This window comes from Sapajus apella, unplaced genomic scaffold, assembly GCF_009761245.1.
Source record: "Sapajus apella isolate SASKATOON/1434 unplaced genomic scaffold, GSC_monkey_1.0 scaffold46, whole genome shotgun sequence".
NCBI classification, from domain to species: Eukaryota; Metazoa; Chordata; class Mammalia; order Primates; family Cebidae; genus Sapajus; species Sapajus apella.
In genome coordinates this window covers 18,358,480-18,385,252 of record NW_022436986.1, presented here as the reverse complement: position 1 = coordinate 18,385,252, position 26,773 = coordinate 18,358,480, and the positions used below count along the sequence as shown (strand labels likewise).

Here is a 26,773-nt window from a genome sequence, read left to right as displayed (position 1 = left end):
AAGAATTGTAAAAAATTAGTCAAGTGTGGTGGCACCCACCTGTAGTCCAGCTACTTGGGAGGCTGAGATGGGAGGATTGCTTGAGCCCAGGAAGTGGAGGTTGCAGTGAGCTGAGATCTCGCCACTGCACTGCATTGTAGTGAGACTGTCTCCAAAAAAAAAAAAAAAAAAATAGACTAAGATAGGGGGACAAAATCTACCACCTAAAGCTTTGTAAGTATCTTATTCCTGTAAGAGGAAACTATGTCTACAGTAAGATATAAATATCAAGTGGCTTTTGCCACCTCAGCTCTTCCCAAGTCATTCTTCAGATATCTACTATTAGTACAGTGACTACAGATATCAAATCACTTGAATGACTTAATATTGACTCAGTGTAGAAAGTTCTCAGATTTCCATAATTTGAATAATTGATCCTTTATACATTATTTTTAAAAATATTCCATATTTGGAAGATTATAAGCTATTTTCTTTTCTTTTGAGACGGAGTCTTGCTCTGTTGCCCAGGTTGGAGTACACTGCAGTTCACTGGTGTGATCTCGGACTCACTGCAACCTCTGCCTCCTAGGTTCAAGTGATTCTCCTGCCTCAGCTTCTCGAGAAGCTAGGATTACAGACACCTGCCACCACACCTGGCTAATTTTTTGTGTGTGATTTTAGTAGAGATGGAGTTACACCATGTTGGCCAGGCTGGTCTTGAACTCCTGACCTCAAGTGATCTGCCTGCTGCAGCCTCCCAAAGTATTTGGATCACAGGCGTGAGCCACAACACCTGGCCTTATTTTCTGATACAGGTTGAATATCTCTAATCTGAAAACGAGGTGCTCTAAAATCTGAAACTTTTTGAGTGCCATAACAATCAAAGGAAATGCTCACTGGAGCACTTTGGATTCTGAATTTTTTAATTAGGATTGCTCAGCTGGTAAGTATCTAAGGCAAATATTTAATACTACAAAATCTGAAATCCAAAACACTTCCTAAGCATTTTGGATAAGGAATACTCAGCCTGTATCTCAGAATTAAATATGACGTATATGTACATGTCTGTTTTAATGAATGCCTTAATACTTAAAAGGGAACCTAAGACTGGGCGCAATATCTCATGCCTGTAATCCTAGCACTTTGGGAGACTGAGGTGGGCAGATCACTTGAGGTCAGGAGTTTGAGACCAGCCTGGCAAACGTGGTGAAAACTCATCTCTACTAAAAATGCAAAAATTAGCCAGGTGTGATGGTGCATGCCTATAATCTCAGTTACTTAGGAGGCTGAGGCAGGAGAATCATTTGAACCCTGGAGGCGGAGGTTGCAGTGAGCCGAGATCATGCCACTGCATTCCAGCCTGGGTGACAGAGTGAGACTCCATCTCAAAAAAAAAAAAAAAAAAAAAGATTTGGAATTGGAAAATTACCATTTAATTAACTGGTTTTATGTGTTTTTTTTTTTTTTTTCTTGTTTCTTCCTAGAAATACTTAAAAAGACAAATCTAAAGTGTGCACTGTCATGTGAGTAAAAGGTGAAAGATTTATGCCATTTGAAGAGAAACCAGAGTATTGATCACCATTTTACAGGGATGCTTTTCAGAAGCTGAGTTTAGTAGTTTTATTCCGAAAAATCTCATACAGTTCAACTAACAAGAATTAAAAATCATTTCACTTAAAACTCATCTCATGTTAGAGCTATGAAGAGACTTAAAGATCCTGTTAGGCAGTGCTTCATGTTTTAGATGAGGAAACTAAGGCTCAGAGGTGTTAATGATTAAGTTGTCATAGCTAAGCATAGATATTAATCAGGTTCCCTTTCTACCATGTCATGCTAGTTCTCATTTCTTGCTATCATGTATGTTGGTAAAGTATGCGATAATAAAACTGGAAAGTGAATGCACTATTTTATTTATAAATGGCTGTTTTAAAAAAGAGTGAAAGGAGAACAAACTGTTTTGCCCCATCCCTTCTAAGAATCTGGGTATTTTAGAGAAGTGTTTCTCAATGTTTTTTTCTCAGTTTTTTTCTTTCTGTTCCCTTAAAGACTCTTTTTAGCCCTTTTACTCTCTAATTGTCCCCATTAAGTTTAGTATCTGTTTATGTATTGTAGCTGTTTTTTTCCTTAAACAGAGTTTTGCTCAGTCACCCAGGCTGGAATGCAATGGCGAGATCTTGTCTCACTGCAACCTCTGCCTCCTGGGGTCAAGTGATTCTCCTGCCTCAGCAGCCCGAGTAGCTGGGATTACAGAGACCCACTATCATGCCTGGCTAATTTTTTGTATTTTTAGTAGAGATGAGGTTTCACCATGTTGGCCAGGTTGGTCTTAAACTCCTGACCTCATCATCCACCCACCTTGGCTTCCCAAAGTGCTGGGATTACAGGCGTGAACCATCATGCCCGGCCGTAGCCTCAGTATTTTTAATGATAAACTTAAATCACAACCCCTGAAAGCATCCATTTACAATGGTGATGTACACATTTATTTTGATCTTTTAAATTATTTCTAGATTTTAAAAGAAACAAATAAAAGGAAAACCAAAAACTCACTTACATAAAATCACTTAATCAACTGGCAGTTAACAAATCCTTTGAGACAGTTTCTCACTCTGTTACCCACATTGGAGTGCAGTGGTGCAAACATGGATCACTGTAGCCTCAATCTCCCAGGCTCAAGCAGTCCTCCTACTCGGCCCCTCACCACCCCGTCCCCCAGCCCCAAGTCGCTAGGACCACAGGGATGTGCCACCATGCCCAGCTAAGTTTTAAAATTTTTTGGTAGAAATGGGTTCTCCCTATGTTGCCCAGGCTGGTGTTGAACTCCTGGGCTCAAGCAGTCCTCCTATCTTCTCTTCTCAAAGTGTTTGCAATTACAGTTGTGAACCACCATGCCTGGCTTCTCAAGTTCTTCAGTGAACCCAACTTTTTAGATGTTTCTAATTAACATCCATGATATTTTGAAGCAAAGGCTTTTTCCCCCCTTGGAGGTAATACCATTTTACTTGAGAATGCGTGGGTTTAGAGCAAGCTAGAATGGCAACGTATCTCTTGTCTTTCAAAACAGTGAGCTTTCACTTTACCTTCTTGTGTTTATTGCAGGCTTTCTTAGAAATGGCTTCTGAGGAAGCTGCTGTTACTATGGTGAATTATTACACTCCTATTACTCCTCATCTTCGAAGCCAGCCTGTTTATATTCAGTATTCCAATCACAGAGAACTTAAGACTGACAATCTACCTAATCAAGCTGTAAGTATTAAAGGTGTTTTTAAAAATAGATATAGGAACACATAGTATAACTTAGATACTTTACAGATGAAGAAAACTGAATGTGTTTTTCATCATTTTAGGATACTTTACTAGTGATAACTGTATATGTAAATTCTTCCCCAAATTCTTAAGAATAAGAAAACAGTGCCATTTAGAAACATATTAGAAGTTCATTTTTTCTCTTGAAACTGTTTTCACAATAAAAAAAGGGGAAAAAATATTTATTGTTATATACACCTTAAAATCTCAGATCTGAAGGAACTTTTGGAAATCGTTCATTTCAATCATCTTTTTATAGACTGTAACAAAGGCATTGAGAAATTGTGGGATATTAAGTAATGGAACTTAAGACATTAATAAGAATTGGTTTAGAATTGTTCATTAAATGGTTTTTGACTCCTTAAGATGAATGTGAAATGTAGCATAGCAACATTTCTTACCCATTTTTCTGTTACTTTGGTGTAGCTAACCATTGAGTCTTTTGTGTCTTTCCATGTTGATTTTTAAGTGGTTAAAAATAGTATAATTTGGAGTTATTTAAGGAGAGAAAATCTTTATCCACAAAATAAATACATTTTAAGAAAGTATTTTTTTTTAAATTATGATTTTAAGGGCATGTTTGGCCTCTGTATTCTTGCTCTAGACAAAGAACTCCTCCAGCTCCCTGATTTTGTGTTGAAAGGCAGTATAATGTAAGCTGCTGAGATTAAATTAGTTATCCACATTGTTTGAAACAGCGACATTTACTGCATACAATCCTTAACTTACTTTAGGCAATATTAATGGCATATAATAAACTATATAAACTTATAATAAATACAATATTAGGTGTTTTAAAAAAGAATAGACTTTTTTTTTTTTTTTTTAAAGTTGTCATTACAAATTGTATATCAGATACATGCTTATGGTACACTGTTCAATCAAAAAAAAAGAGAAAAGAACCAAAACCAATCCAGTTACCCAGAGATAACTAATAACTAGTGTCTATATATCTAATTTTATACAAAATGTTTTGAAATCTATTTTTCTGTGTGATATTATGGACATGGGTTTATTACAACAAATACAGCATTGTCTCATCAGCTTTTAATGACTATAATGCTCCCTTGTATAGGAGAGTTGTAATTTGTCCAATTTCTTTTTGATATACACTGAAGTTGTTTCCAGTGTATATTCCAATCCAATAAAATGTGTATTGCCGTACAATACAATGTATATTCCAGTGTATGTGTATGAAATTGCCAGGACAAAGCATGTGCCTCTTTTAAATTTTGACATATGTTGCATGATTGCTTTCTGTAGAGATTATATGCTTAGAGTCCCACCAATATAATGGATGAGCAAGTGGCTTTCTAGTCTTTAATAGGTAGATGAGTAATTATATCTTATTTTTTACTTTTACTTGACAATTTGTAAAATGCCTAAACGGATTTCTGTTAGTGCCATTTTCCCCATTTTAAAAATCATAGTAAAATATACGTGACATAAAATTTCCCATTTCAGTCACTTTAAAATGTAGTTTAATGGCATTAAGTGCATTCACATTGTTGTATAGTCACCAGCACACTCCATCTCTAGATGCCATTTCTCATCACCTCAAACTGAAACACTCCATCCATCATACGGTAACTTCCTATTCCTTTCTCCCTCTCACCTCTGGCAACTACCATTCTACCTTCAGTCTCTATGAATTTTTAAATATTTTTATATGTATAGTCAAATCTCTTAGGATGTAATAATACAGTCTGACTTTGGTACCATGCTAAGAAAGACCTAGTACACCAAGATTAAAAAAAGAATCTACATATGTTTTCTTCTAATAATTAATAATTTAAAAAATAATCTACTTATGTTTTCTTTCATATGGTTCTTATGTCTACTAGGAATTTTTTGGATGTGGGGAATGAGGGTAGGGCTTCAGTCTTTTTTTACTCTAAGAGACTAGTTTCTCCTGCATTATTTTTGAATAACTCATTTATTACGCACTAATGTGAAACTTGTCCTTTATCATATATTAGTTTTCCATACACACACTATGCCTGCTGATCATATGTACACACATGCACACACACACACTCACTCGCACTCCTGTCTAACCTTCCTATGTATTCTGCTTATACATTGCACTCTCGTGTGTGTGAGCTCACATGCTATTAACCTTGACTGCCTTTTGAATTCCAAAAGCTTGGATTCCATTCCTGCATCTGTGCCCTAAGGCTTATTTTATTTTATTTTTTTTGCGGGCGGTGGGGGGACGTGGAATTTTGCTCTTCGCCAAGGCTGGAGTGAAGTGGCACCATCTTGGCTGGGATTATAGGTGCCCACCACCACGCCGGGCTAATTTTTATATTTTTAATAGAGACTAAAAATACAATGTCAGGAGTCTGGAACTTGACATCAGGTGATCCACCCTCTTCTGCCTCCCAAAGTGCTAGGAGCCCCTAAGATTTAATATATGGTAGGGCAAGACCTTATTTCTTACTCTCTTTTCAGAAATTAACTGATTGAATATTTTGCCTATTTCTCCAGATAAAGTTTGAAATTATTTTAGTAACTCTTGTCCCTCAAAAAACACAGTTGGAATTGGGTTGATGTTATAGATTAATTTGAGATAATTAATTATGCAAATTAATTATGTTACTCTGATTCGTTTAAGGAGGAAGTTTTGTTTGTTTTCTTTTATGTCTTTCAGTAGAGTTTTAAATTTTCCTTCATGTAACTCCTGCAGTTTTCTCATTAGTGTGATTCCCAAATATGTTAGTATAAATCTAGAAGAAGAAAAAACAATTTAATAACTCTCAAAGATTGGATTATTCCAAAGAGAAACAGTGAGAAATCCCAGTTGCTTGTTAACCAAAGCCAGCCTAAATGACCTAGTTTATTCTTAGATAGACTTCATTTCTTCCCAATACTTTTTCCATCTTGTTGCTTTTGTACAATTTTTTTATTTTATTTATTTATTTTTTTTGAGACGGAGTTTCACTCTTGTTACCCAGGCTGGAGTGCAATGGTGCGATCTCGGCTCACCGCAACCTCCGCCTCCTGGGTTCAGGCAATTCTCCTGCCTCAGCCTCCTGAGTAGCTGGGATTACAGGCACACGCCACCATGCCCAGCTAATTTTTTGTATTTTTAGTAGAGACGGGGTTTCACCATGTTGACCAGGGTGGTCTCGATCTCTTGACCTCGTGATCCACCCGCCTCGGCCTCCCAAAGTGCTGGGATTACAGGCTTGAGCCACCGCGCCCGGCCCGCTTTTGTACAATTTTTATGCGTTGATGTTTGATAAAATACAATAATCGTTTTTTATTTTTTATTTTTATTTTAGACTGAGCATAATTGGGAAAAACACATTAATTTTTAAAATTCAAACTCCTACATCAAACCTGACATCAAAGTTACATTACCTGTTTGATATTTTTAAAGTACTATAATGTCTTTTTATTCTGACATTCCCAGAAAGCTGATAGATGAGTGTTTCATTCCTTTTTGTTCTCTGAATAGCAGTCTATCCCAAAATATGCACATTACTTTTCCAGTTTATGGACTTATTGACAGAAGATCAGGTGAATATTAAGTGTTTTTGTTTCCTTGATTTAAACTAAAATTACAACTGTAAAATTTAGATGATAATATGAGATACAGCATTTGAGAAATGGTTGTGTTAATGGCAGTCATTATTGTATTGGTTTTTCTTGACCTTGTGGATGAAAGTTTATAAATCTGCCATGAGATGACCGTAGAAGGATTTTCTCTAAAAAGCCATCAAACTTAACACTTTGCAAGATCTGCGCATTTTTTATTGTATGTTAATTTTCATCTTCTCAGTCTGAGAAATGTCTTTTTTACATTTTCCAGGCATTTAAAAATTTTATATGACGTATACATTACTTCTTATCCCATATTAATTAAATCTGTTTTCCTGATCATACTACTGCTATTATTTCCTTTCGTAATTTAACTATTTCAGAGAGTTTGTTACCCATTTTAAAATTATTTTCCATGATAGGAGTTCTGCTTTTTCATAATTTTTAGCATCAGACACACTTATTCTATTTTATTTTTGAGACAGGATCTTGCTCTGTGGCTCCAAAGATGATGATAATAGTTGGTTTACATTTTGAGAGAATCACAAAGTTAGAAAAAAGTTTCTGTTATAGTACAAAGAAGTTTTGATTTCTTGAGCCTTTTGAGAATAAGTTGTCACTCTGGTCCTTCTTTCCTGTCCAATATTTTTAGTGTGCATTTCCTACAAACAAGGACATTCTTTTGTTAACCAGAGTACAACAGTCAACATTAGGAAGTTAGCATTGATACATAAGTTCCCTCCATTTCTCATACCCCATGTATAAGTTTTGCCATTTGACCCAAATAATTTTTGTTTATAGCAGAAGGATTCAGTTAGGATCACATTTCCATTTAATAGTAATACCTTCTTAATTTACCTTTTAAGGCCTTTCATAACCTTGACCCCGTTGAAAATTATAAGCAATTTATTTTCAAGAATATCCTTCAATTTGAATTTGACATTTCCTTGTGATTCAATTGAGAATATCTGTCTTTGACAGAGCATCACAGAAATAATGCTCTTTTCATTACAGGATAAAATTTCCATTTGCTGTGTTAGTAATGATGGGCTCTTTGATCACTTGATTAGGGTGGTGTTTGCCAGCCTTCTCAACTATAAAGTTACTACTTACAAAGGGGAAAGAGTAGCATGTTGTGGGAAGGTACTTTAAGACTATGTAAACATACTGTTCCTCATCAGCTGTTAATTTATGAGAGTATGGACTAAAGGTTTCCTATGTTATTTGATGGGTTTTTTGTTTTTAATAGTTGCTAGTATTTTGATACACAAATTGTCCTATATTTGGCCAGTGCAGGCTCCTTCAAGCTGGTTTCTATGTCCTTTGGAATATCCCTATCATTCTTTGAACATTTCCTTGCATTCTGACCGATGTTCCCTCCCCCTGCCACAAAACAAAAATGTTTTATACTCATCTTGTGATTTCTGGGTCCCAGTTCTAGAACCAGCTCTTCTTTTAGAGTGCCCTGGTTCCATTTAGTGAAGACTGTTTAGAAGCCTGTCTTGCCTACTCTTGCTTGGGTATAAACATCCCATGCCATAGTCTTTAATGTTGCTTTCATATTTCTTCCCTCATTGTCTTTTGAAAATTAGAAAATAAAAATTATATCCAAATGTTCTCTTTTTCTCCATGTGTTTTTTTTCTTCAAGTAAATTTAAGCACCTTTTAAAAATACTGTGTCATTATGGTAAGCGGGCAGGTCTTTGTTGACTGATTACAAATCTAGAATATGTACCTCTAGACAAAGTAGATAAATCTTGTTTTACTTAGCTATATTGCTTCATAGTGTTTTATGTCAACGAAATTTTAGGATTCATATAATGCGTCTGTTTAATCAAAAGTTCTCATTCTGGGTTGTTCTATAGCGAGCCCAAGCTGCACTGCAGGCTGTCAGTGCCGTCCAGTCAGGAAGCCTGGCCCTTTCTGGAGGTCCTTCCAATGAAGGCACAGTCCTACCTGGGCAGAGCCCTGTGCTTCGAATAATTATTGAAAACCTCTTTTACCCTGTTACTCTGGAAGTTCTTCATCAGGTAAGGAGGAATAAATACTCTTAAGAAAATTGTCAAGTATGGCCTCTGAAACTTGTGAAGTTTTATATCTAAGTTTTTTAGCTTAATGGTTTTGGTTGATATATTTGTGTTTTGTTGTTGTTGTTGTTGTTGTTTGAGGTGGAGTCTAGCTCTGTTGCCAGGCTGGAGTGCATTGGTAAGATCTCAGGTCACTGCAGTCTCCACCTCCCAGGTTCGAGTGTTTCTGCTGCCTCAGCCTGCCGAGTAACTGGGACTACAGGTGCATGCCACCATGCCCACCTGATTTTTGTATTTTTAGTAGAGACAGGGTTTTCACCATGTTGGCCAGGATGGTTTTGATCTCTTGACCTTCTGATCCACCCACCTCAACCTCCCAAAAGTGCTGGGATTACAGGCGTGAGCCACTGCACTAGCTGATATATTTGTTTAAATAGTGAAAAAAATCTTTATCATTGTGTTTCATACAAGAAATAGTATCAGTTAGAGGTATCTTTTTGACAGCCTCCTTTTTCTAACTTGAATAATGATTAAAAAGGGTGTAAAACATATTGATTTTTTTCTTATAGGTAAGCATGAAAATGAACAAAGCATAGGATACTGTGAAAAGTCCAGGTAGTACTTATTCATTAGAAAGTAATGTCACTATTGAGTACAACTAATTTATTTCTGTTGACTACTTCTTACATTTATTACTGATTTAAAAATTCTAAAGAAAAAGTGTGTAATAAGTCTTCTTGTGTAATATGAATATGCCATTGACTGATGCCCCACCTAAGCTTCATACACTACCCATTGATATATCTAAATTTCCTTGATAAAACAAATCATGGTGAGTAATACGTAGAATTTAAGAATTGAAGATCAACTAGTTTCATAATTTTGTAGTAAATAAATTCAAAACCCAAATAATTGGCAAGTATTGAATATTGTAGAGAATAATTGAAGAGCCAGTTAGAATTGAAGCTTCCTGATGTAATTTCCAATGTTTTGTTTTTGAATGTTTACTAATACTCTCTTTCTATATATGTATACCTTCAAAATGTAATATACAGTTATTTGGTAATCTGTGAATATAAATATTTGACATATAGCCCCAAAGTTTAGTCAGTTTCTGTCCTCTTTAGCTATATATTGATTTCATTTCATTACACTTATCAACCCACATATTAAAATACTACAACACATCCCTTGCTTATTTTCATTTAACAGAGTCATGCCTTTGGGTTTGTAGTATGTGCAGAGTCATAGGGGGTTGTGTGTGCTTGTATATGTAAGAATTGAAATGCATCTTACTCTAGGCTCACATTTTACAGATAAAGAAGTTAGGGCAGGCCAGGCGCGATGGCTCACGCCTGTAATCCCAGCACTTTGGGAGGCTGAGACGGGTGGATCACGAGATCAAGAGATCGAGACCATCCTGGTCAACATGGTGAAATCCCGTCTCTACTAAAAAATACAAAAAATTAGCTGGGCATGGTGGCTCGTGCCTGTAATCCAGGCTACTCAGGAGGCTGAGGCAGGAGAATTGCCTGAACCCAGGAGGCGGAGGTTGCGGTGAGCCGAGATCGCGCCATTGCACTCCAGCCTGGGAAACAAGAGCGAAACTCCGCTGCCAAAAAAAAAAAAAAAAAAGAAGCTAGGGTACTTAGAAGTTCAATTGCTTTCCCACAGTCCTTGTACCGATTGGCAGTAGAGCTCAGACACATTTCTTAGTAAAGTTTTGTGCCATGCTCGTATATATTAAAATATGCCATTGAGTAGGCCTATTGTGTTCCCCTTTGATAGGTTTCTGAGTTACCATTTTAAAAACATATACATTTGTGAAGCATGTCCTAAGGAGGACTTGAGCAATGGTATCCAGAGCCACGGTTGCCTTATGAAAGGGTTTAGCCTTTGCTTAAGTGATTGGTTTCACGGTTCTTGTGGATTTTCTTCTCTTCTGTTTATCCCACAAAGTGGCCTTGAAGACTAATGTGATCTTCAGCAGTGTTTGTTCCAGGTTGCTACTGTAACATTGTAGCCATTGCTAACTTACACTCTTTTATAAAAAATGTTCTTGTGCCTATGTCCCAACACTGCTCTCAGCCAGCTGCAAGTTTAGCTATCGTCATGTGGTCCTGTCTTATCATTCCATGTATCATCTCCCTGACCACAGTAACAAATTTTGTTTTTCCCTCAAGAGACCTGAAGGTGAGGAGGACTAATTCTGAGTGTCCTCAATAGCAACTGCTGGGTTAGGACTCTGAGTCTTTCAGCTATAGCACTCCCTTGTTTAGCCCTCTTTACCACTGCTATTGAAATAAAACCAACTCCTTATGAAGGCCCCCAAATGCTGACTTCTCCCCCATCTCTTTATCTTCGTTACCTAACACTTTTCTGCTTATTTAACACCTGTCTTTTCTGGCACTGTCCCTTCCTCCCTCCCTATTCTGATGCTTAGTTCTGTCCTAAGTCCATTTCTAGCTTGTATTTCTTAGGCCGGGAACACTTTTTACGCAGGTAGTCACCTGGCAGGATTGACATCATTCAGCTCTCAGCTCAAATGTTATTTCCTCAGGGAGCTTTAATCCAATTACATTAAGCAAGCCCTCGCCCCTGGCACTCTATGCCATTAGCCAACCAAGAGGCAGTCTGGCATAATGGTTACAGATACAGGGTCTGGAGCTAGTTTGAATCCTGACTCGACTGCCTCTGTAGCGTTGGGCAAGTAACTTACCGCTTCTGTTTCTGTTTTCTTTATAATGAAGATGGTGTTCTTATTTTTTCATTGCGAGGATTACATGAGTTAATATATTTAAAGTACTTATTACATAGGATAGTGCCTGATACATATTAAGTGCCCAAGAAGGTGTCGGGTGTGGTGGCTCACACCTGTAATCCCAACACTTTGGGAAGCCAAGGCGGGTGAATGACTTAAGGTCAAGAGTTCAACTCCAGCCTGGCCAACATGGTGAAACCCTATCTCTACTAAAAATATAAAAAATTATCCTGGTATGGTGGCACATACCTGTATTCCTACCTGTTCTAGAGGCTGAGGCAGGAGAATCACTTGAATCCAGGAGGCTGAGATTGCAGTGAGCTGAAATCGTGCCACTGCATTCCAGCCTGGGCAGCAGAGCAAGACTCCGTCTCAAAAAATATAATAAAATAACAATAAAAAGAATTAAGTGCCCAAGAAGTGTTTTTTTTGTTTGTTTGTTTTTTGTTTGTTTGTTTTGTTTTGTTTTGTTTTTGAGACAGTCTTGCTTCGTCACCAGGCACCAGGCTAGAGTACAGTGGTGTAATTTCGGCTCACTGCAACCTCTCTGCCTTGCAGGTTCAAGCAGTTCTTCTGCCTTAGGCTCCCGAGTAGCTGGGACTACGGGCGTGCGCCACCATGCCCAGCTAATTTTTGTATTTTTAGTAGAGACAGGGTTTCACCATGTTGGCCAGGATAGTCTCGATCTCTTGACCTCGTGATCCACCCGCCTCGGCCTCCCAAAGTGCTGGGATCACAGGCGTGAGCCACTGCGCCCGGCCCAAGAAGTGTTAGCTCTATTGATCAAATGCTAGTAAAGAGCAATGTAAGAAACTGGTTCTTTCTCTTGTACTTTTATGGGTAAGACACTAATTTCATAAATAATGGCATAAAATGTGATGAATATTATGGTAGGGGAATATACAGAATTGTGGAGTTGGTTGTATCTGTTATAACTAATTAGCAAATTATTTTAGCATATTATTTGCTGAAAATTGGCTCTGGCTCAACTGCTGTCTAACATCTATAGAAACTAGTGTTCCTTTTAGCTCATGGTAAGGGAATTGAGAGTGACTGAAATGGGATTGATGCTATTTTAGATGAAGGAAGTTAGGGAAAGTCATTCCAATATGATATTTGAGCAGAGGCTTACAGGATATAAAGTTATGTATGTTTGTGAAGAAATAATGATCCAGTCAGAAAGAACAGGAGATGGAAAGTGCCTAAGGTGGAAGTGTGTGTGCTTGTTGTGTCACTGGAATGGAGAGAGTAAGAAAGCCCTATGTGAGATGACATCAGAGCAGTGATGATGCAAAGCTTTTATAATTTCTTATACTGGGTAAGATGGGAAACCATTGGAGGATTTTGAGTAGAACAGCGAGATTATGTCATTTATATTTTAACAGAATCACTCTCGTTGCTGTGTTAAGAATAAATTGTAGCCGGGCACAGTGGCTCACGGCTGTAATCCCAGCACTTTGGGAGGCTGAGGCCAGTGGATCCTCTGAGTTCAGGTGTTCAAGACCAGCTTGGGCAATATGGCAAAACCCCATCTGTACCAAAAATACAAAATATTAGTACATGCCTGTATCTCAGCTACTCGGGAGGCTGAGATGGGAGGATAGCTTGAGTCCAGGAGGTGGAGGTTTCAGTGAACCGAGATTGTGCCACTGCATTCCAGCCTGGGTGACAGAGTGAAACCCTGTCTCCCCGCCCCCAAAAAGAATAAGCTGTGTAGGGTTAAATGGAGGCTGTTGTCCTACTTCAAATGAGAGATGATGGTGGCCTGGGTGAGGGCATAGGCACTGGCAGTGGTGATAATAGATTTTTTTTTTTTTTTTAAATTAGAGATGGGGTCTTGCTATGTTGCTGAGGCTGGCCGTAAACTCCTGGCCTCAAGCAATCCTTCCACCTCCTGAGAAGCTGGGGCTATAGGTACGGGCTACCATGCAGGGCTTTTGTGGGTATATTTTGAAAGATTTGCTGCTGGATTGATTAGATGTGGTTCTGAAGAGAAAGGGAGGAATCAAGAATGCCTCCCAGATTTTGGACCTGAGCCTCTGGTAAAATGGAGCTAAGATATAAAGACTGAGGTAAAGAAATAATAGTAATAATAATAATAATAAAAGCAGAAACACAAAAAAAGATTTGGGGCAGGGGTTTGGAGGTAGGGCAGGAATCAAGAGTTTGATTTGAACATGTTAACTTAAGACACCTATTAGATACTAAAGTGGGAGATGATAAATGGAAATTAAGTCTGGATTCAGGAGAAGAATTCGGGCTGGAGATTTGGAAACCTTCAGCGTAGGTGTGGTAATTAAAGCCATTGAACTGGACGACATCATCTCAGAATATTTGTAGATAGAAAGAATTCAACTGTCATTATGTATATGCTCAATCCTACATATTAAAAAGTGTCTTTTTGCATGAAAGCAGTAGCTCATAACAGTGTTCTCATGTAATCCATCACTTCTGAGTACTGTTATACATGGGAATGGTTTTTAAATGTCCAGTAGATGAATCTCTTCAGGACAAAGGACCAGTCTTTTTGAATTGTAATAAAAATAACTTATGAAAGCTGGACATTATGGTACTAAATAAAAGAGTCAATCCTAGTAATGTGAAATTCTGGTTCTTAAATCTTACTACTTCATAGGTTACAAAAACCTTTATAAATAAGTTGTGGCCAATGTGCTTGATGCTAAAAAAAAAAATTCTAATGTAAATGCATACTATTTTTTTTTTTTTTTTTGGTTTGTAGTTGGGAGTCTAGCTCTTGTCGCCCAGGTTGGAGTGCAGTGGCACAATCTTGGCTCACTGCAACTTCTACCTCCTGGGTTCATGCAATTCTCCTGCCTCATCCTCCTGAGTAGCTGGGATTACAGGTGCCCACCACCATGCCCAGCTAATTTTTGTATTTTAGTAGAGGTGGGGTTTCACCATTTTGATCAGGCTGGTCTCAAGCTTCTGACCTCAGGTGATCTGCCCACCTTGGCCTCCCAAAATGCTAGTATTAACAGGCGTGAGCCACCGCGCCCAGCCATGAATACACTTTTTATAAGTGCATACTAGTGGACATTTTCAGTTTCTGACAAATTCTACCTTTATAAAAATCACTGAAGATGAATTTTATCAGAATTTGATCTTTAGTATCTTTTTAGTCCTATGTTGTAGTCTGAAAGATTAAAATTCACAGGAGGCATATAGAGTTGGGCATTTGTATTTTTGGCAGCAAAATATATTAGGGAAACAGAATCAAAGACCTTATAATTCCTAAAAATAGATACGTATGTATCAAACTTTCCTGAATTTTATTTTGTGATATCAAATCTCTTTAAAATTTACTATTTTGATAATTATAAAAAGGTGTTAAAAGTCACACCTCAGGCATTCCTGGATTACCTGATGTTGGTGCCCAGTTACTTTATTCAGAAGTGTCAGATTGATTTTTGTAGCTCCTCTCTCAGTGAATATAATCCAGGGGACTAGAGTGCTATTCATGGTTAGCCCATTTAGGCAAGTTCTATTCTCTTAGCACATTCAGATAAAAACCACACAGCAAAACACCAGGCTGTCAGTGAGGATGTACTTCAGGTCATTGTTGAAGTTAAATGAGAGAAGGAAAGTAAACATAACAAAATCTGAAAGGTAAGTGGAAGTTAAGTTATATAGCATAATTTAGTATATAATTTTTCCAAATTTTAGAGCAAATTATGTGTTTTTATTCCTTCACTAATGAGATATTTTATATCAAGAATATTCATTATTTTTTAAAATTCCTGACTTACTGGCGTGAAAAGAAGTGTTTTTTTTTTTGTTCGTTTGTTTTTAATAAAAATTTAAAAACAGTTTTAAAAAAAGGAAAAAAAGTTAAATATATTGCCAGCTGGGTACAGTAACTCATGCCTATAATCCCAGTAGGCCTGTAATCCCTGGGAGGCTAAGGTAGGAGAATCACATGAAGTCAGGAGTTTCAGACCAGCCTGGGTAAGGTAGCGAGACCTCATCTCTACAAAAAAATGTGAAAATTAGCCATGTGTGGTAGTGTGCACCTGTAGGACTCAGGAGACTAAGGCAGAAGGATTGCTTGAGCCCAGGAGTTCAAGGTTATAGTGAATTATGATGGCGCTACTGCATACCAGCATGGGTGACAGGGTGAGACCCTGTCTCTTAAAAAGGAAAAAAAAAAATTTGCATATTGCTGTAATTCTCCAACCAGGTCTCATTATAATTCTTTATCAGTTAATAATAAGCATTTTAGTCTGTATCTCTTACGTGCCAGGAATTGTATTTAATGATACAGAAATGATTAAGACAAGGTATATTTCTTCAAGGAGCTTTCAGTCTAATTAAAGGAGACAAATATATAAATAAATTTATAGTAGAGTCGAAGTACAACAGTAAGATAATCCTTATATAAAACCAAAAAGTGGACACTACTTGGGAAAAATAATTCTACAGGAATTTGGGGTGGGCTGAGAATTTGTGGTAGCATTGTTCCCTGAGCTGAATTTTGGAAAAGATAAATGAAGGCTTACGCTGTTAAACAGATTTCTAGGAAAAGGGAGAGTCCTCATATATGGGCGTAGAAATCTGAAATCACTTGGTAAATTTGGAGAACTATAGGCAACTACATATTGTTTATGTAAATAGAGTAATGTGATGTAAGAAATGTCAGGAAGTGAGGTTGCAGAGGTAAACCAGGGCAAGAGTGTTACGTTATACCAAGGAGTTTAGGTTTTACCATGTAGATAATGGGGAGGTAGTAAAGGATTTTAAACAGGGGAAAATATAATCTGACTTATAATTTAGAACACTACCTGGGCTGTTGGAATGAAGAAGGGAGGTCAGACAGTTTTTATATTACATCCCCAACCTTTTTTTTAAAGTCTAATGTTACTCTATTGAGAGAAAACATGGAGTTGATGCAGGTATAATACATAGATTGATTCATGTCTTGCCATAAGTGATTTAAGTGGTAAAAAAATATATATAACAAAAAATTTACCATTTTAACTATTTTTAATTATATAGTTCAGTGTGACATTAAGAACATTCACATTGTTTTTCAACCATCACCAAATACCACGTCTCCAGAATTTTTTTTATCTTCCCAAACTGAAACTCCCTTAGCCATTAAACAGAACTCTTTATTCATCTGCTCTCCCCCCTCAGCAATCACCGGTCTATTTTCGGTCTCTGTGAGTTTGACTACTTTAGGTTCCTCATGCAGTATTTGTGCTTTTGTGACTGGCATATTTCATCTGGCATTATGTCTTGAAGGTTTGTCCATGTTCAGAGTTTTCCTTCCTTTTGAAAAAGGCTGAATAATACTTGGTTGTAGGTATATATATCATATTTTGTTTATTTATTCGTGGATGAACACTTTGGTTGCTTCCTGTTTTGGCCAATTTGAATAATATTGCTGTGCACATGGGTATATGCGTATCTCTTTGAGTTCCTGCTTTCCGTTTTTTGACTATATACCCAGAAATGGAATCGCTGGATCGTGTGGTAGTTCTATTGTTCTTTTTTTAGGGAAAGGTCATACTTTTTCCATAGTGGCTGTAACATTTTCCATTTCTACCAACAGTGCATGGTGGTTCCATTTTCTTCATATCCTCCCCAATACTTGTTATTTTATGGGTTTAAAAAATTTTTGTAACTATCCTAATGGAAGTTAGGTGATATGTAGTTTTGATTACCATTTTTCTAATGATTAATGATATTGATAATAAGCCCCATCTTTTTGTGGGCTTATTGGCTGTTTGATTTTTTTTTTTGGAGAAATGTCCATTCAAGTCCTTTACCTATTTTTGGGTTGCATTGTTTGTATTGTTGAAATTGCATGAGTTCTTTATATATTCTGGATATTAACCCATTATCATATACATGATTTGATTTCACTCTGTTGATGGTTTCCTTTGATGCACAGAAGTGTTTAATTTTGATGTAGTCCAGTTTATCTATTTTTCTTTCATTACCGGTGCTTTAGAATATTCTTTCTTTCATGTTTTTTCCCTAACCATTAGACTATCAGGGAAGGGTAGTTATTCTTGAGCATTCTATTTGAGAATTAGAAAGCAAGGCCAGGTGTGGTGGCTCACACCTGTAATCCCAGCACTTTGGAATGCCAAGGTGGGTGGATCACATGAGCCTGGGGGTTTGAGACCAGCCTGGCTAACATAGACCTCATCTCTATAAAACCTTAAAAATAAAAAATTAGGTGTGATGTAGACCAGCTACTTGGGAGGCTGAGATGGGAGGAGCCTGGGAGGTGGAGGCTGCAGTGAAGCCATTATCATACCACAGTGGTTGGTAACAGCAAAATCTTACCAGCATAGGGAATACTTACCTTTTTAATAAAAGCAGAACAAGTTTCTGTTTTAAGATTGAAGTTTAAAATTGAGTAAATATTAGTTCATTTTCACACTGCTATAAGGATACTCCCTAGACTGGGTAATTTATAAACAAAAAGGTTTCATTGACTCACAGTTCTGAATGGTTGGGGAGGCCTCCGGAAACTTACAGTTGTGGCAGAAGGTGAAGGGGAAGGAAGGACCTCCTTCACATGGTGGCAGGAGAGACAGTGCACAGCGGAAGCTGCCACTTTTAAAACCATCAGATCTCTTGAGAACTCCCTCACTATCAAAAGAACAGCAAGGGAGAAACTGCCTCCATGATCCAATCACCTCCCACCAGGTCTCTCTTTCGACATCTGGGGAATTACAATTTGAGATGAGATTTGGGTGGTGACACAGAGCCAAATTGTACCAACAGAGGAAAACTAAATATATAGTTGTTTTATCCCCCCTATTTAGTCTTTTACTGTTAATAGTGACCCTGGCCATGAACCCTTGTGGTACTGAGGTGAAACATGTATTCTGAGGATATTGGTGTCGGAAGCCTTCCCCTCTTTTCCTCTGAAAAGACATTTCAGAAAGGCCTTCTCTGGCCACCACTCCTGTACTATGCCAACTTGTGTTCTGGTTCATGCAGATCCCTTTCCTTCTTTTATATTTATTCTTAAGACTTTTAAAATCACCAGATATTAGGATATTTGTTTGTCATTTCTTTATTGTCTGTCTTCATATGGGCATAGTTTTGTCTCTATTTTGTTTACTGCTGTCTTTCCAGTGCTTGGAACAATCCTCCGTGAATATTTGGCAAATTAATAGAGCAGCTTCTAGCCGAACATCTTTTAGTGGCTACAGAAATCTCAAGAAGTAGATGGCTTCTTCACAGCATGAAATAGTTGGCCCATGACTCTCACTTTTATTCATATGCTTTGTAACATATCTCATCCTGTCGATTATTTCTGTTGTAGCCTCCTATTTTAATAATGTGCCATTTATATATGCCATTAAATAGGCTAGTTATTTGAGTGCCTGTTGTGTGCCAGACATTGTTCTAAGATAGGCATGGGCATTAAAATGTTGATGTTTTAGGCATAAGTCATTTTGGTACCAACAGTTTTAAAGAGAAAATTTTCATTTAAAAGGATTTATGAACCAAGTTGTATTTATAAAGATACATTAGCTTAGTACTTTTCTTACATGTAACCTAATGTGAACTGTTTTCCAGATATTTTCTAAATTTGGCACAGTCTTGAAGATTATCACCTTTACAAAGAATAATCAATTTCAAGCCTTGCTTCAGTATGCTGACCCAGTAAATGCACATTATGCCAAAATGGTAATTATGATCTTTTGTTTCATTTTTCAATTGTTAATCACACCAGTGATACCTGAAGGAAGTCATCATATCTTCTCTCATGCCCCACTTTACCATGTGTTTTCTTTTTAAATTGTGTTAAAATATACATAATAGTTACCATTTTAGTCATTTTAAAGTGTATGATTGCATGTATTTTTTTTTTCTAAGCTAAAAATCATTATTTCTTCATATGAAATGGTCTCAAATTTCCTATCACCTCTCACATCTCTGAGACTAATTTCTGTTTGTTATGTTTAAAGTCTGGAGTTGAACACAGTACTCCTGATGTGAGCTGACTAATAGAGCCATCGTTACCTTTGCGCTTTCATTTACTTCTCCCATCCAAGTACTAACCAGGCCCGACCCTGCTTAGCTTCTGAGATCAGGCACATTCAGGGTGGTATGGCTATAGACCGTTTACTTTGTTAAATCAGTCAGAGATTGATTTCACCATTTTTGCAGCTATATTCTGTGTTTATTCCTGTTGAGCTCTGAATTGGTAGAGATACTAAATCTTAGGAAATACGCTGCTGTCAATTCATGTTGTCTTTTTTTTAGTACACAAAAACCTGACTATTTTGACAAGGTATAAAACGACGTTCAATTCGGTTATCTTAGACATATCTCCTATTGATGTCTATCCCTAACTCTAATTTCATCTTGTAGCAGTTTTTGCTAGTCGTTTCTACATTTTGGTCAAAGATGAGGACTAAGGCTTATGGTACTTTTTTGTACCACACTATGTCTGGCACTTGATTGGGAGTATAGCCTTTATATTTGCTGTACCCTGAACTTGCATATATTATTTTGTACCTTTATGATGGCATACTTCTCAATGACCATTATTATAAATTAGGATTTATATTATATTTGTTCTATTTTTATGTGCTTTGGTTTCTGGTGTCTATTTTTATAAATTCAAGCATTTGCGAATGTCATAAGTGGCCACAAATACCCCAAGGTAAATTTTTATTCTTCCAAAGGAAGGGGTTGCTAATCTTTGGTCACAACTGATTCCACATTTCCCTCAGTTTATTATTCAAAGTATTGCAAAGTAAATTTACAAGAGAAAAAAATAAGTGATAGATAATATTTTATGTATTGTGGCTCTGACAAGTAGCATTTACAAAAGCTTTGTTTCATCCAAGCAAAGCTTATACATCCTAGTATAATGTGAATTATACTAAAATGAATTAAAATGGAATGTAAAATCCGAGTATCTTAAAACTTTTGATACAGGCAAAATAATCATAATAGTGAACATTTCTGTGATAGATAATAGTTTTCCAGTTTTTCACATTTCTCCTTTCTTATTTGATCTTACCACAGACAACATAAATATTATCAGTCTTATTTTACAGATAAAAACTGAGACTTAGAGATTTCCTTTTTCTCAGACTCATAGTTAATGACTGTGAGGTAAAAATAAACCTGACTCTGGCTTTTTAGTCAGTGCTTTCTGCCTCACACCTGATTGCCCCTCTTTGTCAATAGAGGCTTCTTGGTTATCAGTGTTGTTGTCTTGCCAAAACCAGTCCCTTTCTTACATGCTTTAGGCTCTGGATGGCCAGAATATCTATAATGCATGCTGCACCCTGCGTATTGACTTCTCCAAGCTCACCAGCCTTAATGTGAAATATAATAATGACAAAAGCAGAGACTTCACTCGCTTAGACCTTCCTACTGGTGATGGCCAGCCATCCCTTGAACCCCCTATGGCTGCTGCTTTTGGTGAGTAGTTCCTTTTTGGGTCACAAAGCAAGTTTTCTGAAGTTACAAGTTTCGTTTATTAAGCCATGTATGTTAGTAAGCCATTTTCTTCTTGAGTTCTCTCAGGATTTATAAAGGAAAGCAAGAATCATGGAATGAAGCATTCCCATTAATTAAATATTAATATTAGGAGGTTCTGTTAGTTGACAAAACAAATGAATATCTGAAATTGAGTTACAAATTTATTTTCCAACATTATAATATTCATTCTTTAAAAGCCACAAACCATTTCCTTCTAATGAATGGTCTTATTAACATTAATTTAAATGTGCTAGTTTATAGCCAAAAGAATTTTGCTATATATGCTCTTGAGAAAAATCCTTTTCCGTTTTTAAATAATGATGTTTTAAATCAAACCTAAATGAATAGTATGATCTTTTATCCAGAGAAGATTTATTTTGATTTTTTAAACTTTAGAACTTCTAGCTGTATCTTCAGCTTGTGTGAAGTTGCGTTTTGTATTAGTAAAAATACAGCCTTCTAAATTGTCTCTGCAAATTGTAGCTTTGAAGAGCCTCCCTCTTTTATTTAAAGTAACCCTCTTAAGGAAAAAGCAATGGATGGCCTGGCTTGAGTATCTTACTAGGTTAGTATGTGCTATGTTTGGTATTACAGTTCTCAAAAGTGTGGTTTATTATTTAGAAAAAGTATTACTACCTTTTGTGATTGATTTTTCCTTTCCCAAATGACACCATAAAATATTGCTAACTGGGACTTTAATAGTATTTAGTTCATCATGTTTTATAGGTGAGAAAATGAAAAGAATTAAGGCAATCAATTATAAAATTAAGACAATCAAATGATTGTCCAAACTTTTCTAGAAAATAGTTCATTACTTTAAAGTGAAAGCTTTTTTATTATTTTTAATTTAAAAAGCCAAATGATTCAACACATCTTTATAATATTGTTAAAATTTCTGTTTTGGCGTCTTTGACCAAATTTTTGTGTTTTATATTTGTTACCAGCCCCTAACTTACTTACCTGATTTGGCAGAGCCAAAGGTCTTTGTCATTACCATTTCAATAACAAACGATAGAAATATTTGGGGCCAAAAAAATACATGTATTGGGGCAAATTAAAGTTTGCCAAAACTCAGCTATCAAATGTCAGAATTCACTTGTCCTAATAATTATATACTCTTGGTACGATTGTTCTATATTATGGGAGGAGGACATTTTAAAAATATGGTTAAGAAGTTTGATTTCTGAATATAAAATATCAGAATGTTTATATCCTTTCTCATTAATGTTGTTAATCCTTAGTCACTGCAAAACAATGTCTACATCCCAAAATAAGTAATTCATCAGAGAACAATGCACTTTATATATTGTTTGAAAGTTTCTCTGCTCTGCCTCTCACTAATATTTGACACAGTTTCACTATTCTCTTGTTTTTTCTCTTGTCTTCTGAAACACCACTCTCCTTACTTTCTTCCTACTTCACTGGCTGTCCTTTCTCTTACAAAAGGTTACCCTTTACAGTTTCTAGGGCTGAGTCACAAGCACTATGTTCTTTCTTTTAGTGACACTTGTTATACCTATAGAAAAACTTATAAAACATGTAAGTATATAAACACCCATGTGATTACCAGCCAGGTTAAGAAATAAAATATTTATACATACTGAAGAGGCACACTGTGTACCTTTCTTCATCAATTTTTTTCACTCTCCCTTCCCCAAGAAAACCACAGTTCCAAATTTGGTGGTAATCATTCTCTTGCCTTTCTGTTTTCCTGTTGTTTTTTTACCACTCATTTTATATCCCTAAATGCAACTTTAAAATTTTTTTTAAAGCTGCACTTAGAACTTAACATAAATGGACTATTGCTGGTTTTCTCTTGTGACTTTATTTGCTCTGTATATCTTTGGTGATTCATCCATATTCATACATGTGGCTGTCGTTCATTCATTCTCAGCACGGTCAAGTCTATAGTATCCTACTGGAAGAATATATAATATATATTTTGGTTTGTTGATCCATTTTACTGTTGACCAATATTTTGGTTGTTTTTAGTTTGATGCTACTATGAACGTTCTTGTCTGCCAGACAAGAGCTTTCTCCAAGAAGTACGTAGGAAAGGAATTGTTGTGTCATAGAGAACATATTTCTTCAGTTTCATTAATAATGCCAGTTTTCAAAATGATTGCACCAGTTTATAACTGCATTGTGAGATTAAAATTTTTTCAAGCTGTCTTCTACGAAGGGAATGAGATGTTTTCATTCTTTTAATTCTAGTGTATGTTTAATGGTATCTTAACATAGTCTTCACTTGCATTTTCCTAATTACTAATGAGGTTGAACGTATTTTTGTTTATTTTTCATCCTTATAAATTTTGTGTTCAATTCTATTTTTTATTTACATGAATACGTTCTTTAGTGCTGATTTCTGAAATTTTGTTGCACCAATCACCCAAGCAGTATACACTGTACCCAATGTGTAGTCTTTTACACCTCACCCCATCCCTGTTCAATTCTTTTGTCTATTTTTATGCTTTAGTTCTCATTCTTTTCTTACTTAATTGTAGGAATTCTTTGTGTATTCCAGTTACTAGTTCATTGTGTGTTATTTGTGTTGGAAATAAATTTCTCCCAGAATTTTTTCTGGTAAAGATCGAAACAAGTATTAGGCTAATTTATTTGTCATGTTTCTTTCGAGTCATTTAATTCAGAACATTTTTTTATTCTGTGTCTTTCATAACTATTGCTTCTCTGTGCCCCTGTGCCCCCTTCTCCACTGAGACAGGGACTCACTCTGTTGCCCAGGCTGAAGTGCAGTGGTACGATCACAGCTAACTACAACCTCAACCTCCTGGGCTCAAGTGATCCTTGTACCGCAGCCTCTTGGGTAGGTGGGACTATAGACACTCTCCATCACACCTGGCTAATTTTTATTTTTATTTTATTGTAGAGACAGAGTCTCACTGGGTTGCCCAGGTTGGACTGTTGCATTTCTGAAGAGTTTGGGGAGGATATTTTTTGTAGAATATCTTTCCATATAGGTGTCTGTTTTTTCCTTATCATAATACATGTTTTTGAATGGAAATACTACAGAAATAATTTTGTGTCTTTCCTACCTCATTACATTAGGAGACACATAATGTTAATTTATTCTTTTTCTTGTGGTGTTAGCTTTGGTCACTTATTTAAGTGATCTTGCAGGTGTCTTCCCTGTAATGTTACTATTTTTCCTTTTGTAATGATTTACTGGTTAAGATAATAAATACCCTGTTCTTAACATTTTTTACCTTTTATTTTTCACATCTGTTACCAAAATTATTTGTTACTGTGATGGTTGCCGTGAGGTAATTTGCTAATTCCATCATTTCTTCTACCTTTATTAGCTAGCATTTTATTACAAAGAATGTTTTTCTTGGCCGGGCGCGGTGGCTCATGCCTGTAATCCCAGCACTGTGGGAGGCCGAGGTGGGAGGATCATTCGAAGTCAGGAGTTCGAGACCATCCTGGCCAACATGGTGAAACACCGTATCTACTAAAAATACAAAAATTAGCTGGACATGGTGGCGGCGCGTCTCTGTTGTCCCAGCTACTTGGGAGACTGAGGCAGGAGAATTGCTTGAACCTGGGAAGCAGAGGCTTCAGTGAGCCAAGATCGTGCTACCACACTCCAGCCTGGGCAGCAGAGCAAGACTCCATCTCCAGAAAAAAATAAAAATAGAAAAGAGTGTTTTTTCTCAGCTGAGAACACTGGCTTACACCTGGGAGGATGAGGTTTCTTACCATCATCACTTTTATTCATTTATTCATACTGCTAACTTAAGTTTTTGTTTGTTCATTTGTTTTTATGAGACAGAGCCTTACTCTGTTGCCCAGACTGGAGTGCAGTGGAACAGTCTGGGCTGGCTGCAACCTTTGCCTCCCGAGTTCAAGCAATTCTCATGCCCCAGCCTCCTGAGTAGCTGGGGCTATAGATGTGCACCACCACATCTAGCTAATTTTTGAATATTTTTTTGTAGACACGGGGTTTTGCCATTTTGGCGAGGCTGGTCTTGAACTCCTGACCTCAAGTGATCTGCCTGCCTCGGCCTCCCAAAGTACTGGGATTACAAGTGTGAGCCACCGCGCCCAGTGTAGCTTAATATTTACTAGACTTATTTTTCTGGGCTTTGCTACATTGGTCTAGTTGTCTCCTTTTGTCATTACCAGAAGTCAGTCTCTGCTGAAGTCTTTTTTATCTTTTTCTTCTTCAAGACTATCTTGGCAGTTCTTGACCATTTGTATTTTTTATGAATTTTAAGATCAGCTTGTCGAGTTCCAAAAGAAAAAAAAGTAGCAATAGCTATTAGGGTTTTGATTGGGATGACATTGAATTTACAAATGAGTTAGAAGATAATTGACATCATTACAATAGAATCTTCCAGTCTTTGAATTCATTTGGACTTTTTTTTTTTGGAGACAGGGTTTTCCTCTGTTGCCTAGGCTAAAGTGTAGTGGTGAAATTATGGTTCACTGCAGCCTTGACCTCTAGGCTCAGGCAATCCTCCCACCTCAGCCTCCTGAGTAGGCAGGACCACAGACACACATCACCATGCTCTGCTAATCAAAAAAAATTTTTTTGTTGAGATAGTGTCTCACTATGTTACCTAGATTGATCTAGAGCTCCTAGTCTCAAGTGGTCTTCCCACCTCTGCTTCCCAAAGCACTAGGATTACAGGCATGAGCCACTGTAGCCTGGATGTTTGTTAATGTCTTTTGGTAGCATTGGGTGACTTAAAGATTTGCACTTTTTTTTGGTTGCATTTATTCCTGAGCACTTCTCACTTTTAATTTTATTTTACATGGCATAGTATGGTGGCTGAGAACCATACTTTTTGTATTTTGATTCTGGACCATTATTTATAAGCTGTGTAATCTTGGACAAGTTGCTTAAGTGCTCTGCATTTCCCTTTCTTTCTATGTGGAATGCTTAACAATTCTTAACTGGTAGGGTTTCCAACATTAAATGTGCTCATGTACTTGAAGAGTTTAAAATGATAACTAGCATAAGCACAATGTAGGTTTGAACTATCATTATTGTTTTGTTTTCTAACTGTTGGTAATATAGAAATGCAACATTGTTATCTCTTGATTTCATAACTCAGAAACCTTAATAAACTTATGAATTCTAGTAATTTGCCTGTGGATTCTTTTTGCATTTCAATATGTATAATCATATTATCTACAAATAATGTCAGTTTATATCCTTTCTTCTAATCCTAGGGCCTTTTTTTATTTTTTAAGACAGAGTCTCGCTCTGTCACCCAGGCTGGAGTTCGGTGGCACATTTTCAGCTCACTGCAACCTCCACCTCCTAGGTTCAAGTGATTCTCATGCCTCAGCCTTCCAAGTAGCTGGGATTATGGGTACTTGCCACCATGTCCAGCAATTTTTTTGTATTTATTATAGAGACAGTTTCACCATGTTGGCCAGGCTGGTTTCAATTGCCTCACCTCAAGTGATCCACCCACCTTGGCCTCCCAAAGTGCTGGGATTACAGTACGTGAGCCACCGCACCCGGCCTAATCCCTGGGACTTTTAATTTTTTTTCTTGCTTTAGTGAGATAGACCAAACTTCTAAAATTAATATAAAAATGGAAAAGGAAAGTATTTAGAATAGAGCTGCTGAAAACATTTTTCTTTTTAAGCTGTAAGACTTAATATGGAGCTGCAGTAATCAAGCCAGTATGGTAAT

At 36.8% G+C, this 26,773-nt stretch overlaps 1 protein-coding gene across 9 annotated transcripts in view; it reads left to right on the top strand.

Moving 5' to 3' along the window:
- PTBP3 (polypyrimidine tract binding protein 3) overlaps positions 1 to 26,773 on the top strand; it is a 116,662-nt gene that overhangs the window by 63,605 nt on the left and 26,284 nt on the right. For all 9 annotated transcript variants that reach the window (XM_032240364.1, XM_032240362.1, XM_032240361.1 and 6 more), the window contains 4 exons: positions 3,079 to 3,225; positions 8,697 to 8,861; positions 19,183 to 19,293; positions 20,871 to 21,045. In XM_032240364.1, coding sequence (XP_032096255.1) covers positions 3,079 to 3,225; positions 8,697 to 8,861; positions 19,183 to 19,293; positions 20,871 to 21,045 — 598 coding nt within the window. The remainder of the gene's footprint in view (positions 1 to 3,078; positions 3,226 to 8,696; positions 8,862 to 19,182; positions 19,294 to 20,870; positions 21,046 to 26,773) is intronic.